Source organism: Cydia splendana, chromosome 6, assembly GCF_910591565.1.
Source record: "Cydia splendana chromosome 6, ilCydSple1.2, whole genome shotgun sequence".
NCBI lineage: Eukaryota > Metazoa > Arthropoda > Insecta > Lepidoptera > Tortricidae > Cydia > Cydia splendana.
In genome coordinates this window covers 21,315,512-21,332,558 of record NC_085965.1, presented here as the reverse complement: position 1 = coordinate 21,332,558, position 17,047 = coordinate 21,315,512, and the positions used below count along the sequence as shown (strand labels likewise).

The 17,047-nt window shown below is 39.8% G+C and overlaps 1 protein-coding gene across 1 annotated transcript; it reads left to right on the top strand.

Annotated features, from left to right (window-relative positions):
* Nucleotides 1-3,099: 3,099 nt before the first annotated feature.
* Nucleotides 3,100-13,508, top strand: LOC134791623 (integrin beta-PS-like). Its single transcript, XM_063762671.1, has 8 exons — nt 3,100-3,404; nt 3,439-3,632; nt 9,456-9,608; nt 9,771-9,904; nt 10,269-10,388; nt 10,791-10,958; nt 12,087-12,314; nt 13,269-13,508. Exons 1-8 carry the CDS (start codon nt 3,100-3,102, stop codon nt 13,506-13,508), a joined length of 1,542 nt encoding a protein of 513 aa, XP_063618741.1.
* The last annotated feature ends 3,539 nt before the right edge of the window (nt 13,509-17,047 follow it).

Below are 17,047 nucleotides of genomic sequence, written 5' to 3'. Positions count from 1 at the left end.
AAAATATTATGAAATGTTGATATAGGTAACATAATTTTTAGGTAAATAAAGGTTAACCTTTGGCTGTATGTTACAAATCCGGCTACCACGTGACAGGCTTAGCCTAGTGTCTAGTAGTTAATAAGGTTTATTCTTTTAAATAAATATTCTTATTCTTAACAATTATTAATGTCATAATTGTTACAGAAAAAAATATCGGCTTAAATTTTGTACAGAACCCTCAGCGTACGAGTCAGAGTAGCCTGAGTAGCACGTGACCGGTTTTTATTTTATGTCAATTGCTCGAACTGAGACGTCACTAACTTGGTGTTCCTAGCTAAGTATGATTCAATCATAATCGTTACTAAACATCATGGTATCATGGTATATATAGGGTGTGGCCTGTAACATGAGCAAAAAATTTAACTGTAGGCTGTACTCCGTACTCCTCATACTGACCAACATTTGTTCAGCAACTTTTAAAAATAACTTGTGGTTTGATTTTTAATACACTTTAAAGTTTATTCTAAGACGCAATGTATTGCGAATTTTGTTATGTTTAAGGCGTGACAAGCAACGTCAATCACAATGATAATATATAGCGTGACAATGGCGTCCATTGAAGACAATATTTATTTTGTATGAAAAATATTGAGTCTAAATACTTCATAATTTTTAAAAGTTGTTGAACAAAAGTGTCACCGTTTGAGGAGTACAATCTATGTTTTAATTATTTGCTCATGTTACAGGCCACACCCGGTATACTCCGCCTGGTACTCTCTTCTGACCACGTGACTGACACAAGCCTACGTCATCATGCGACAGCGCTATATGATAATATGCGATAGCGCTATATGAAGTGGCAATGTTATTGTGACGTAAGCTTGTGCCACTCTAGGAAGAGAAGACCACGTTTTATTAGACTATGCTAAACATGAAAGTACTCACAGAGCAAGCCGCGTAGCCAACATGCCAATCGCTTAGGCTCCTATAGAAACGCAACTGTCACTGTCGCACTAATATGGAAGAGTGATAGAGAGACACAAAGCGTTTCGTTGTCGTAGCGATAGCGATTGTCACCTTGGCTAGGCCGCCTGTTCCGGAGGTATTTGTATGGGACCATTTGTTTCAGCGCGTTCTTTATTCTACACGGTGGTTAAAAAATAACTGCATTCCCGTTGCCAGGGAGGTTTTGGGTTTATACTGAGCAACTTTTACTATGGGACCAAACCCGAAACCGCGAAAAAAAAATTACCCTCCCATAGAAAATGGACCAGCTAAAATGTATAAAACAGCCAAATATTTTTTTTTTACTTTTTCGGAGTTGGTCCCATAGTAAAAGTTGCTCAGTAACTCAGTATAATCCCAAAACCTCCATGGCAACGTGAATACTGTTTTTTTAGCCATCCTGTATAGCTTCTTCCCGCGACTTCACCTGCGTTCAATGATGATGATTGATAAAAACTTTCCTATTACTTACCCCGAGCCTCAAGCTATATCCATAACCAATTTAATCCAATTCGGTTAACCCACATTCACCTACGGGTGCTACGGGTCCGGGCAGCCACACAACTGTTATAACTAGAGATGCACCGAATATTGGGTTACTATCCGGTATCCGGCCTATCCGGCCATTATTTTTCTATCCGGCCGGATACCGGATAGTGACCTACTATCCGGCCGGATACCGGGTAGTAACATTGCTTGATTTCGGAGTAAACAAAATTGGATTTAAGAAACAGTCACGGTCATAATCGTACTCGTTATTATTTTAAAACATTCCATGTAGACATGCACGCGCACTCATTTCGAACCTAGAAATGAGTCCGCGCGAACGTTCACTACGAAACAGGTCAAAATCTGCACAATGCCCATCTGAAAAACCGAAATGTAGGTATATTCGGCCGATGGGTAGGCCGAATATCCGGTATCCGGTATCCGGCTATACAACTATCCGTTGCATCTCTAGTTATAACACCGATTTATATTTTTTTTCTTTTTTGTAGCTAGTGGCTAATTGATAATAATATCGAAAAATCATAAAAAATCAGGGGTAAGATTTTTTAGTTTTAGGCTTAGGTACTCATCAAGACGATTCTAAGCGGAAAAGCTAGGCTGATGTTTAATCAAGCAATCGATTTCTACAATCGGCAATAATGCATCATTATATTCAATATTCTTCACCTGATACATCATTATTCTTGATGGATATATATTACTGTAATTTGCACTTCGGATGTTGTTTTGAGATTATTATAGCTCTGTCAATATTGTAAATCTACATTACTTTTGTTGACTATCAAAAGTGTTATCATTATCACTCTCTCTGTTCGTTAAAAATAAGTTATATAAAAACCAAAACATGGCCCCTGACATTCGACCCTCGGGTCTTACGTGGTGATTATATTCTCTTTGGGGTCTTAGTCGACTCACAGTCGCCAGGTAAGTAACACGGCAAGGTATGAGCTGCCAAACATACTTCTTCCAGTCTCGTAAATTTTGTTGTCAGTGTTATTTTATACGTCGATACGACGATAAATATGCATTACTTATAACTTAAACATACCTTAACTGTATTGAAGCAATATAAATGTTTTTTCAGTTAACTCTCAAATAGCAAGTTTTTTTTTAAGTCGTCATTGTAGGCTGCATCATTGTAGAGTTAGAACAAGTCTGCAACGATTTTGATAGCACACGCATTGGAAGTGTTATTTTAAACGTCAAACTTATTATCTTGGTCGAACTCTATAAGCCATCATGAATCATGAACTTGTTTTTATCCTCGTATGGCCTTTGCATATAAAAACACTTTTTTATAAACACTCAATCGCAGATTAACTGGCAACATTAAAGGTTTATCTGGCACTATTAAGTAATTACTTTGTTGTGATTGTTATATGTATTATTTTTTATGATCATTTTATTGTGTACCATATAATTGTATTTGCATGCATTTATTTAAGTATGTTTTATTGCAAATAAAGTGAATGATTGATTGACTTAGATTAGAGCAAATTATATTATAGTTTGTAATTATAATTAGGAATTAACAATAAAATAAATGTGTGCAACATTATCGTTTCTTTCCAGATTTCGATTTGAACACAATCAAATCGCACAATGCACATACAACGAACGACGTTACGACTGTGCCTATGGGCTTGCCTGGTCGCGATATGTTGGGCGGACCAACTCGCCCCGTTAGCCGAACCAGCGCAGAACCCTTGCTCCAGCAAAACTACCTGCAGCGACTGCATACGAGTGGATAGATGTGCCTGGTGCTTCGCCGCCGGGTTTAACGGCCCGAGGTGCTTCGACCCTGCCTTAGAAGGAGGCACTGCGGGCTGCGATGAAGCCTATGTCTTCAACCCCGACAACGAGCAGTCCATAGATCAAGCTTATAACAAGGAACTTAGTAACAGTAAGTAGACCTTAGAGACACCGCTCACACTCCGCTAGCTGTTCTCGACATAAACCTGCTCCAGCAAAACAGCGATTGGTGGCCAGCTGTACCTGGTGCTTCGCCACCGGGTTCAACGGCCCGAGGTGCTTCAACCCTGCCTTAGAAGGAGGTGCCTGCGATGAAGCCTACATCTTCAACCCCGACAACGAGCAGTCCATAGATCAAGCTTATAACAAGGAACTTAGTAAAAGTAAGTAGACCTTAAAGACGCTTACCGCTCTCACACCGCTAGCTGTTCTCGACATAAACCTGCTCCAGCAAAACAGCGATTGGTGGCCAGCTGTACCTGGTGCTTCGCGGCCGGGTTCTACGGCCCGAGGTACTTTGACCCTGTTTTAGAGGAAGCTTACATCCTCAACCCCGACAACAAGCTGTCCGTAGATCAAGCTTATAGCAAAAGTAAGTTGTACTAGTAACATTTATGTATACCGCGCGCTGCTAGCCGTACTCCCCCTAAACCACTGCTCCAGAGCAGGCAGCGGTGGCCAGCCTCTCGTTGCCGCCGGTATTAAGAGCCAACAGGAGTGGTCATTCCTCCATACAAACGTAGTCCTCGTTTTCCTCCGTGGTTTTTGAAGCTAGAGCAATGATTTTTTCAACACAGATTAATATTGTCAATATCTGTGTCGGACCGTTTTGCTTTTTTTGATATTTTTGTTTTTTAAGGCGCTAGAGCCCTTCAAAAACGGCCAAAATGGCCTAATAGACTATGCCGCAATGAGAGGCGTGGTATTCAAAACTGATATCAATTAGCCAAAAAAGCAAAACGGTCCGACACAAATAATTTCATAATCATTTAGATTTCCAAATTTGGTTACGATTGGTTAAGTTTTGGGGGAGGAAAAAGAGGACTACGAAACCTCGATTTTTGTCATTTTTACGCAGGGTTTTTCGCCTCAGCTGCAGTTGTCCCTATCGCACTAATTTTAGGGGCGGAGTCAAGTTTCTAAATACGTACACAGCCAGAAAAGTGATGGGCAATAGTCGACATTTAATGTCAATAATCTAGTGATGTAAGAAGTTATCGATAAACCGTCTTGTGTGAAAATATCTAGATCCTAAGATACAAGGGGTTTTGGGTTGAGAGTAGGGAACACATTTTTTTAGTTATGATATACAATCTATTATGAACTTTTTGATTCTAATATTTCAAATTAGAAATCAAAATCATTAATATTTTATTGCATGGTTAAAATGGGTTAACAATATTTTTAGGTACCTACAGGCACGCTTCGTAATTGTCGAGCAATTTAGGGTCCTAGCTGAATTGGTTGTTCCATACTTACTCGTGCTCTATGGAATGTCCAATTTAGCTAGAACCCTAAATGGCTCAACAATCACGGAGCGTGACAGTACAAATGATTCATGTTCTGTATATCCTGCCCTACAATGGCGTTAATATTTGGTTGTCATGTCTATACTTCGTTTTTAAGCATTATTGAAAAAAAAAATAGTAAATACTAATATTAACCACTAAGTACATAACTATTACAAAAAAAGCTAATAAATAATTATACCATTGCATGCTTAAAAAAGACACGTCACCTTCACTCAAATGCTAAACAAACGAAGAATAAGAACTAACAGCGATAAGACCGCCTGTTGCTACCTTTATCTACATTGTAAATCGGTTTTAGGGTTCCGTACCCAAAGGGTAAAACACGGGACCCTATTACTAAGATTCCGCTGTCCATCCGTCCGTCTGTATCTCTGTATCTCACGAACCGTGATAGCTAGACAGTTGAAATTTTCACAGATGATTTATTTCTGTTGCCGCTATAACAACAAATACTAAAAACAGGATAAAATAAAAAATTTTGTGGGGCCTCCCATACAACAAACGTGATTTTTGACCGAAGTTAAGCAACGTCGGGCGGGGTCAGTACTTGGATGGGTGACCGTTTTTATAAATAATGGTACGGAACCCTTCGTGTGCGAGTCCGACTTGCACTTCGCCGGTTTTTTTTTAATTTGTTTTTATGTTTGTGGTGTAATAAAGAATATTTTAGAGTCAGACCAAGAAAAGTCTACAGCAATTTTGATAGCACACGCAGTGCAAGTGTTATTTATATGTCATAATTTCATAGAAGCGACGTTTGAAATAATACTTGCACTGCGTGTTCTATCAAAATCGCTATAGATTTTTCTTGGCCTAACTCTACTTTAAATTACAAAGTAAGGCCTAAATTATAAAATAAGGCCCATCAATGTTTTTTTTTTTGTGTTTATTAAACTTGATATTTTGTCTATAGTATTAGCGGACATGGCCTCAAAATTTAAACCCGCTTAAGAATCGGGCCTTATTTCGTGCATTATATACAATACTACCCATTTTTGTGTAGTCATTATTTATACTATAGAAGCATTGTTTGAGTAGCCAATTATTTAAACAGTATTTTTTTAAAGGGCAACGGTGGCAATATTTTAAGGTCTGGATAATAAGATACAGATCTTAATAAGGATATCAATGTAAGTGAATGTTACCATGACTACCAAACAAACAAATGTGATAGAATTTGCCAGCTGGCATTGTAACATTCAGACAGTTACCTATGTACCTAATCTGAAATATGAATAAATTAGTAATATTTTAAACAGGAAAGTAAACCGAATTTTGGCCTTTTGCTGGACACAATCACAATAGTAATTTGTTTTACAAGAGGGCAAAGTTTATCGCCACCGGTTGATGCATTTGCAGCACCAATGGTAGAAAATGCAAGCTCATCATCAACTGCATAATCGACGTTTGATATGACTATTGAATCCGAGCTTTTTGATCATGAATCATGATAAAACAAAATTTTAGAAGGTCGCAGAATAGTGGATTTAAAATATTTATTTTCTGTGATCTCAAATATCAGGCACGATCATACAAATTGTACATTTGCTGATCTTGCCTTTGTCATTGAAAGACGTAAGGGTTTACACAGAGAATATATATTTAAGTGTAATATGTGCAAAAAAAAGGAAACGATACACTCTGAAGACCCAAAAAGAAAATGTTAGTAAATACTGCTCCTCCCCATGGTTACTTGGTTCCTTATTCAACCTACCTGAAATTAAACGAGTAGGTTAGTAAATTATATCATTTTACATTATAAAGTTAAATGTTTAGGTTGTTTAGGTATCTCAATCACTTACTCACTGGTGGACATGGACGCAAAATTTTTGCCCATCTACTTATACTATCTTATAAAAAATGAAATTTTGAAAGTTAGCACGCTTAAAGTTCGTTTTTTTTGCATTAAGGTAACAGATTTTGACATGTCTTATTAAAAATTACCATTGAAAAATAAGTCATAGCAAATATGTTAGAATTATAAATCATATTAATCATATTAATGAGCAAGAGCACCCTAAACCGGCGAGCGTGTATGAGGAATGTTATGAATGTGAAGGAAGCGAAAGTGGTATGTCAGGATCGTAGCAAGTGGAAATCCGTGGTCTCTGCCTACCCCTCCGGGAAATAGGCGTGATTGTATGTATGTATGTATGTATGTATTAATCATATACTTTTTTATATTCTTTTGCTTTCATAAGTAATATAAACTAATTTTTGAAAGCGTTTTTCAATCATTATTAATAAAAAGACACGTCATGATTGTTTACCTTCTTTCTAATGCTAAAAAATAACGAACTATAATAACCGGGCCTTATTTGGTACAGAACCTTGATTTGATAGGTACATCGGATATTCTGGGCCCCTGAGTTTGTTACGTAAAGGACAAAATGGTGACATGTGGTTAGAGCTGATACTGTTAAACTAGTGGTTCTGTGCGCTAAGTATAAAAAATAAGCTTCAGCGAACTCATTAAGCCTAGAAAAAACCCTACACCCTACTGCCACTTAAGTCAGTCTTGAGTCTTTGAATCAATTTCCGTAGTAGTACTACTACTACTAAGGTACTAGGAGGTAATAAGGCCTATAGTAGGTATAATAAGGCCTACCTGAAAAATAATGTTCTTACAACAGTGTAACCGTGTTAGTTATTTGAGTAACATATATGTAAAGTGATACAATTAAAAGCTAACAGCAAACCAGTACATAAATTATATCTTATGTACTTCTTATGAATTACACTCTTATAAAGGTTTCGGCTAATTACGCTTAATTACTTGAATAAAGGTAGATGAATTGCGTGCGGTCCAATAGGTAAAACCACAACTCACGGAGTCCAAAACAATAAGCTGATCAGCAAAGTCAAGTAAACAAAGCCAAGTCACAGTAGTAGAAAGATTATCGAGTTCCGTAAACGTAAGCCGGGTCAAAAAATTCAATCGCAACACAGTAAGTAATAAGTGAACGCCTCGTGGCAGTAACGCACGAAAAATAACATTGCAAATTGTCGGCAATGAGGCGCGCGCGGGTGCAAGCGTACGCATCTGTGTGCGTGCATTACACACACAAATACAGTCTCTCACGCCCCGTCAGAGCGACGGGTATATTCAGCTTGAAATCTCAAAATTGACTTTTAGCTCAGCTCCCGTTTCGTCTTAACGGCTCCAGCTGCTTCAACCCCGCTGTGGAATAACGCACCGCGGAACTTACCTATGCGTCTTAAACCCTTGACTTATAGTCTATAAACTCCGTTTACAACAAGGAACGCAGAAGCAGATGTCCTTTAAAAGCCCTCAAAAGTAGGTATCTCGCGATTTTGAAGTTCATGTAATTAGTTGCTATTATGAAAATACTAACAATACAGACTAATAACAATAAGTATGATAAGGCTAATGAGATCCGCCGGCAGGTAGGCACTTTTGATAACCCACCACTTGACCCGGTGCAATTTACCTACATTTTGGCTTTTGAAGATAAAGATTAATCAGTCCTGCCGCGACCTAGACGTAGATTCAATAAGTTATCAAAATATTCGTCGATGTCTACCTACAAAAATCGCACACATGTTATGTTAAGTTAGTATAGTTACGATATAGGTATTTAACTTTTGGCATAAACCACAAATAAAGCAATTTACCATTTCGGTATTTGTGGTTTAGGTATGTAAAACCGACATTGCGTCGGTACACACATTTAGATTTTTTTGCTACACTTTTTATAGTTATTAATTACTCGTATCATCATTATAGGATATCATAATATAAACAAAGGTCACTTAACGCTGTTTGTTGGTAGGTATTGCTAACTAAATACTGCTTTATCATTCTTCCCGTGAACCCGGAATGTTGCGAATAGAATGATAATGTGTAATTCCATAATTTGTATTTGATAAGTAAATGAGTCATATTTGATAGCAATAAAAACCTACTAGCGACCCGCCCCGGCTTCGCTCGGGTAAACCTAAACAAATTATACACTTAAACCATCCTCAATAATCACTCTATTGATAGGTGAAAACCGCATTAAAATCTGTTCAGTGGTTTTTGAGTTTATCGTGAACATACAAATACACCAACACACAAACAGACATCAGACGCGGCGGGAGACTTTGTAAATAAGATGTAGTGAATTGATAAAGTAGGTACCTATTTTAAATGCTTAAAAGAAATCTTTTATACTTGGATATACCCAGCATGTGCATCTCGTCTGTAACCCCACAGCTATGGAAAGTAAGTAGTTCACATCAGAGTTTCACCTTTATCCTTATATTGCTGTAATTTCAAAACTGCTCAGGCCCGAGGGGCCTTTCCACAGAAGCGATAAGTAGAGCCATGGGGAAGGGATGTGGACTCATGATGATAGTTAATCGATAGATAGCCTGGTTCGCTTGAATCTTCCGTATCATTACTACGATTACTATTTCCTTAATTTTTGTATTCATACATTTAATTGCAATGTTGTAATTATGTATCTTTATGTGTTATCTGTCGTGGCATCACCGAATGGGAGCTAGCATTATGCTGAGTTGGGTCCATTTTGTGATGCACACTTATTGATTTCTTCTTTCCTTGCTGTTGTTGTCTGTACATGTTCGTATGTACATGTTTTGTAATCGTCACGAATAAAAATCTTTTATCTTATCTTATCTACTTGTAATCCCTCGTTTATGTTTCAGTGCGGTCTCGCTCGAGCTCTAGTTCAGGCTCACATGGAGACTCCGGTTCCTCTGGGGCCGACGGCAGTGCCGGCGGCGCCATGCCCACAGCAGGCTCTGGCGACAACCTCGTTCAGATCAAACCGCAGAGAGTCAATATGCGATTACGACAGAGTAAGTACTTATATAAAAAAAACTACCTAAATGGGTCGATTTTTATTTTGTTAATTTTTTTGTTAGATTTTGATAAAATATGACTGGTTTGAAGAGCTCTTCATTCCGGAAAAAAATATATTTTCCGTTTCGTTCATTAGGTACATTTTAATTATTTTACAGATCAAATGCATAAGTTATCCTTCGCCTACTCGCGTGCCCTAGACTACCCATTAGGGCACATCCAGGGCTCCAGCAGCGACATGCTCACCGAGACCCCTGACAACGTCGTCAACTTGGTGCGCGAGCAGTACAACGTGAGTGCAACGATTATTAATTCCTGGAGACTTACTAACCTTTCTTTTTTTATATATTTACTCAATAAAAAATACAGAGCAATATTCATTAGTTACACATATTTTTTCGCCAAACTGCATGACAGTTTGTTGGCCTATCATACAGCTGTCTATTCTATTATACTAATACTTGTAGGCCAAGCACATCATTGGCGCGACAGTATCTCGCCGCGAGATAGACTACCCATCTTTTTCTAACTGTATTAATTAAAGAGAAACGGGTAGTCTTACATGCGTTCAATGCTGCGTTTATCGCATAAAACAACCGCGCGCTTAAGTTCTTATAATATCACGTATCTGATTTTTTAATTGTTGTTTTCTACAGAAAATCACTTCGGCGGTCGAAATTACAGACACATCGAGTGACGCCACCCAAATCGATTATTATTCATCCTGTCTTGACAAAACCAACGTAATTAAGACGAATAAGTGTGACGGATTAAGGGTAAGTTATATTTAGGCAATGATAATTTTATATTAAAAAGGAAAAAAACGGAACCTATAACGGATCACTTTGTTGTCCGTCCGTCCGTCCATCAAGACCCTTTTTCTCGGGAACGCGTGGAGGTACCCAGTTGAAATTTAAACTGTATTCCTACTCAGGTCTACAACCCCTAGAAACCAAAAAAAAAAAATAAACTCTAAGTTAACGTATAAAAAAGATACGGCCGTTTATACCTCCAAAAACGTATATTTTGACACGCTTAAAGGAGTCAAAATATAAAGGGTACTTCCCGTTGACCTAGAACTACGAAATTTGGCAAGACAAGAACACTACAAGTACAGGGAAAGATCTGAAAACTGTAAATTTGTAAAAAAATAAGTTAAATTTGGCAATGGATTTTAGGTGGGTGATGTCGTGGAGTTCACGGCTGAGATTACTTTGAAGCAGTGTCCGAGGGACCCGAGCAAGTGGAAGCAGACGTTCGTCATCCACCCTGGAGACATCTCCGAGGGTCTCACTGTGGAGCTGGATATGCAATGCGACTGCCCGTGCGAGCATCGTGGCCATCACGTGAGTTAACTTCTGTATATATATCTATCTATCTATCTATCTATCTATCTATCTATCTATCTATCTATCTATCTATCATCTATATATCTATCTATTTATCTATCTGACTATGTATCTATCTAATCTATAGGTAATATGTATATAAAAATTTGTCCCTATTTTCCTATGTCACGGCAACACGCGTGAACGGCTAGACCAATTTCGCTATTTTCGCTAATTCTTTTTTTGTTGTGTTTGTTATTGTAATGAGAAAATTCTTATGAAAGAAAATATTATGAAAATAGATACAGGTGAAACGAAGTTCACCGGGTCATCTAGTTTTTTATTTATAATACATACAATGCGATATAATTATAATAACAAGCGGTATTGTGTACACAATTAAAACGCGTTCTAGATATTTATCTATGTTTATCAAGGTGACCACCACCTTGACTGATATAATGTTTTTACTTTTTTGTACACTTTGCATACCTACCTGTTATGTAAAAATATGCCTTTTGTTAACCTTTTGGACGCCAATGACCGATATATCCGCACCGCAGGTTCAACGCCACGGACTGATTAATCGGTCATAGACCACAGAGCAACATAGACCTACGTGCATATGCATAAAGTTCAATTTCAGTTTTGACACTTTGGTGACGTGGCGTCCGGGTGACTGCTTTTGTGTTTGACACGGCGTCGAAAAGGTTAACAAAAATCCAATTACTTTATAACTTGGTACCAAAACCAAATCAAAACAATAACAGTATTGCAATGTACATGTCAGACGAAGGCACAACATTAAAGATACAATTATAAAGTCCTAATTTTAGGGTCCAATATTGTCCAGCATTGTAAAATAAAATCTAGCAATCCAAGTCTGAAACGAACTACTACCGCCATAAGTAAATAAAATTATTAGTCGCATTTCGCGGAAAAGTCGATTGTATGCCGATCCGAATTTGTGTTGATTTGAAAACAACAACTGGGTTGATTTGAAATTATTAACCAATATAATCAGTATAAAAGAGCCCGATTAATTAAATATCGAACCTTTTCGCCTACATTTTTTAACCTTACTGCCTTTTACTAGCGCCAAAATGGGTTTGCCAGACTTAAACTAATAACACCGTATATTATTAGGCGTACGACGACAGCCCCAACGTGTGTAGCGGGCACGGCATCTCCGCGTGCGGCGTGTGTGCCTGCCAGCCCGGCAGCTTCGGCAAGTACTGCGAGTGTGTTGGCGGCGTCACCGACCAGGACCTCGGCTGCCACCTCACCAACGCCAGCTCCGGCGCCGAATGCTCCGGCCGCGGTAGCTGCATCTGCGGCGTGTGCGAATGCGACATGAGGTCCGAACCCACCGAGGTATGCTACAGCCGCCGTCTCGGCAAGCACTGCGAGAGATCCGCGAGTCCCACACACCGTGCGTAAATGCATTCCCACTCCGTGAAAAAGTGTGGTGGTTCCGCTGATCAGGACCACGGCATCCGCCAGTTTTGCCCCACCAGCGCCAGCTCCGGCGCCGTCTGCTTTGCGTCTGCCGTCTGCGAGTGCACCGAGGTAAGTGCACAGCGAGCTGTCTCAACAGCAACTACGAGTGCTCAATGCAACGAGATCTCCCCGACGAGATGTACTAACATAAAGAGGACCACCCTTAACGCACATACCCAACCTATGCAATAAGTATCACGAATTGTTATTTAATAGTGATACTGTGCTTGTATCTTGTATTACCTACCTACACTTATTTTTACATGCACGTAAACATTGATTTCATGATTTAGATTTTACCTGGTTTTTCATAGCGGCGTTGACTGTCTGTCACTTTGTTAGGAATGCATATTGAAGGTGATGACAGCTGAGAGGTATGACAACTAACAGGACAGTGTTAAGCTCTGAAACATTTACGTTATATTCAAACTTTATATTATGATGTCACATTCCACTTGCTACCAGCCTAATGGCTCCTCTACACGATGGCCCAGCGCTGGACTAGCGAGATGGCCATGCGATGGTTATGGCTCCTCTACACAACGGCCCAGTGCTGGACCAGCGAGATGGCCATGCGATGGTTGATAGCACGCACTATGGAATGGGCCATGTGTAGATGCGTACGCACCATCGATAGCCCACTATACCTTTGATGTGCGGGCGAAAAACCGACACCGTGGCTATCTCATCGCCATCCCGCAACGCCATAAGCCATCCGACACCACTACCCTCTCTACACGCTAGCCCATCGTCGTTGATGGTCAAAGGGTTAATTAAAAAAAAGCATCACGAATTTATTTCTACTCAAGTCTTAAGCATTATTCTCAGGTGATATCGGGGCCGTTTTGCGAGTGCGACAATTTCTCCTGCGATCGCAACATGGGTCTTCTCTGCTCGGGCCCGGCGCAAGGCGAGTGCGTCTGCGGCCAGTGCCAGTGCAAGCCCGGGTACACGGGCGCTGCCTGCGACTGCCTGCTCGACACCCAGTCGTGCATTCCGCCACATCAAGGCTGGGCGAATGCTGAGACACATGCGACGCGGGCTCATGATGAAGGTCTCGAACCCTAAGTCACTGTTTAGTTTTAAGTTTGTATAAAATGACACATTTCCGAAATTAAGCATAAGAGCCCTGCGCGGCTCGGCTTAAAAGTTCCGTGTCAAAAAAAAAAAGTTCACGCAGAGCAGCGCAGAGCAGATTTTGTAAAGTAGGTATGCTATGGAACGTCCTTGCGATGCAACTGCGTAACTGGGTTATTAGTTCAAGGGGTTCAATTGTATTCAGACTCAAATTTTCAATTATAATTTTAAAAATACAGTTTTTTTTAATTGCTTAGGATGTTATCACTTAAACTTTTGGTGAATAAATTTTATTCCAATGTATATCTTTCTTTTGATAATATTTTAAATTTTCTGCACGAACGTCATGTTACGTGGTCCGGTTCGGATGATACCCTGACTACTTTATAGTATTGTTAAAAATACAACGTATACAAAAACTTGCTGTTTACTATGGGTAGGTATATTGTTCATAATATATTATACTATGCATGCAACAAACATAAAAAAAGGTCATTGATAAGATATTTTTTTAGGGTTCCGTACCTCAAAAGGAAAAAACGGAACCCTTATAGGATCACTCGTGCGTCTGTCTGTCCGTCTGTCACAAGTGTCACAACCCATTTTCTCTAAAAGTACTGGACCAATTAAGTAGAAATTTGCTACATATACGAGTATGTAAATTCGTGACCCAAAGACGGACATCTAACGTAAACAAATGAATTTAAAACATGGAGAAAATTTAAAAATAATGTTTTTTAAACTATATCGTGTAATGAAAGAGCTCATTTTGAAAATCTGTAAATTTGTAATTTAAAATTTTTTTTAGGCTTGTCACAAAAATGAACCAAACGGGTGTAATACGTATAGGCAGGATTCTGGCATATATATTACCTAACTAAGATATTGAATTAGAATGAGATAAATAAAGAATAAGCTATTATAGTATATTAATTTAATGTTTTGGGAAATCGTATCTTTCCTGGGCTACTTTGCTTACTTCGAATCCGTACCCCTAGTGTACATCTCATTCGATACTGTGACGTGACGCGTTTGCTTTAAGTGTCATTTTGTATAGGATTTTGAGTTTCCAAAACGTCCCGCTTGTGCTGTTCAAAATCCCATACAAAGATAGACATAACGCAAACGCGAACGCACGTCACGCTATGGAATGCACTAGGGCAGTGTTTCTTACAGTGGGGTCCACGGACCCCTTAGGGGTCCGTAGCATGTTTATCAGGGGTCCGCAGTAGGTCAGTTACCTGCTGTAAACATACTTAGTTATTAGGAAATCTTGTAGTAAACTTGACGAGACCTAAGTATAATGAAACTTTATTTAAAAAAATTTTGACCGGGGTCCGTGGAATTGTTTAAATTGTGAAAGTGGTCCATGACTGCAAAAAGTTTAGGAAACCCTGCACTAGAGATTCCGATAAAATATCAGAAAGTCGGAGGGCGCGGCGCGGCGTGTCACCAGCAGCTCTGAACTGACTCTTGCTGACTCACGAGCCGGGGCATATTAGGAATTATTTTTAGTCTTCAGAGGGCTTACCGTAAAAACCAAAACGTAAATTGCGGGTTTCTCTTTTACCCCAATGAAGGGGTAATTAGAGTGGCAGAGGAAGATCCCGCAATTTGCGAACTTCGATTTTCGCGGTTATAGGTGAGTATTTTTAAGTATAACTTTTTAGCCCTGGCAAGAGTCAGTGTGGCACTGCAGAGCCGGATATCTGGTCATTAGGCTGCCTCATTGAACAAGGCGCTTTTCGTACGCTGGTTTCTTGAACATGCTGATGTTTCCACCACGGCAAACGACGTGGTGGAATATGTTCGCAAGAAAACCCGTTACGAGCTAGTGTTGTAGGTAGGATTACGCTATTATGTCGTCGGGTGACAAACAAAAGTCACTAACTAACACCATTGAAATTATTGGACAATAAACCGTGTTACAAGTGTAATAAAGTGCATTTTTACTTTAATTTTTTGATAGTACTTAGTGACTTTTGCTTGTCACCCGACGATGTGCACTACAAACTTTCAGGTGTAAATTTCAGCGTGACGTGACGTACGCGTTTGCATTAAGTGTCATTTTGTCTTGTATGGGATTTTGAGTTTCAAAAACGTCTACCTTGGCGCGCTATTCAAAATCCCGTTGATCGACGAGAGGAAAGGCTCCTCGTAGACAGCTGGCCACCTAAGCCGTGCGTGAGTCGGCGTCCGGAGAGGAAAGGCTCCTCGTAGACAGCTGGCCACCTAAGCCGTGCGTGAGTCGGCGTCCGGAGAGGAAAGGCTCCTCGTAGACAGCTGGCCACCTAAGCCGTGCGTGAGTCGGCGTCCGGAGAGGAAAGGCTCCTCGTAGACAGCTGGCCACCTAAGCCGTGCGTGAGTCGGCGTCCGGAGAGGAAAGGCTCCTCGTAGACAGCTGGCCACCTAATCCGTGCGTGAGTCGGCGTCCGGAGAGGAGTAGCTTCTCGTAAACTGCTGGCCACCAAAGCCGTGCGTAGGTCGGCGCTGAGCATTGGTGGAGTGAAGAAGCCTCATCGTTATCGTCCGGCCTGCTGCCATACGCGCTGAATTTTGTGAATAATATTTTTTTATACAGGGTGTTACCGGAAATTGATTTTTTAATTAAAAAGTTTTCAAATTATACTGAACACGTATAAATGTGAATTATATTTGTTTTACTGCACCTATTACTATATTAACGGTGTGATCACATGCCCGCAATGTTCGCGAACTTTTACTAACAAGATCGGTTACATCAGCCACTTGCGAGCACACCAACGAGAGCAACGGAGTTGACAGCAGTCGCCGTGGCCGAAGTCGGCCGTGGAGTTATTATGTATTTATTGGCATTTATGGCCTGACAATAAATGATTTTTAATGTGAATTAGCAGAGAGTGGAAGATCAATCTAACCTCTCGAAATAAAAACCAGGCAAGAGCATGTCGGGATTGTCGGACCATGCGACTTCTTGTGCATCTTTAAAAAAAATGTTTCGTATTGTGTATTGTATTGTACCCATTGTATCTTAACCTTAATCTGAAGCACTGACCTCGGTGACTGGCGTTTCCCGGCACTCTCGAGAATGAATGAATTTCGCTTTTCCACTGAAAAGTAGGCAATAAGTGTTTCGCTTTTTTCCATAAACGAAACTCTTTTGTACGATGACCTGCACTTTTGGAGGGGCCTTTTGTTGAATTCCTATACAATACGGAAAGTGCACGTCACGGCTAAACATTTTGGGGTTTCTTTAAAATAAAATGCTTTATGGTGCTTGGGGGGTCATGTTAAGAATAAAAATGCTGTGTTGTCGTGGTAGTATATATTTATCATCATCATCTGCGCCATTTCCCCTTATCAGGGGTCGGCCCTCCTTAGTTTTTTTCTCCATTCCGGGTGGTTTATAATATTCTTTTTTGTAAATAGTTATTATTAATTTTATTTAGCGATAGCGTTAATAGCCTAGTCTCTAAGTCTAAGTAGCTTCGCGGGTACAAATTAGATTTTACGAAATAGGGACACGACCTTCAAACCGCGGGCAGCTCCCA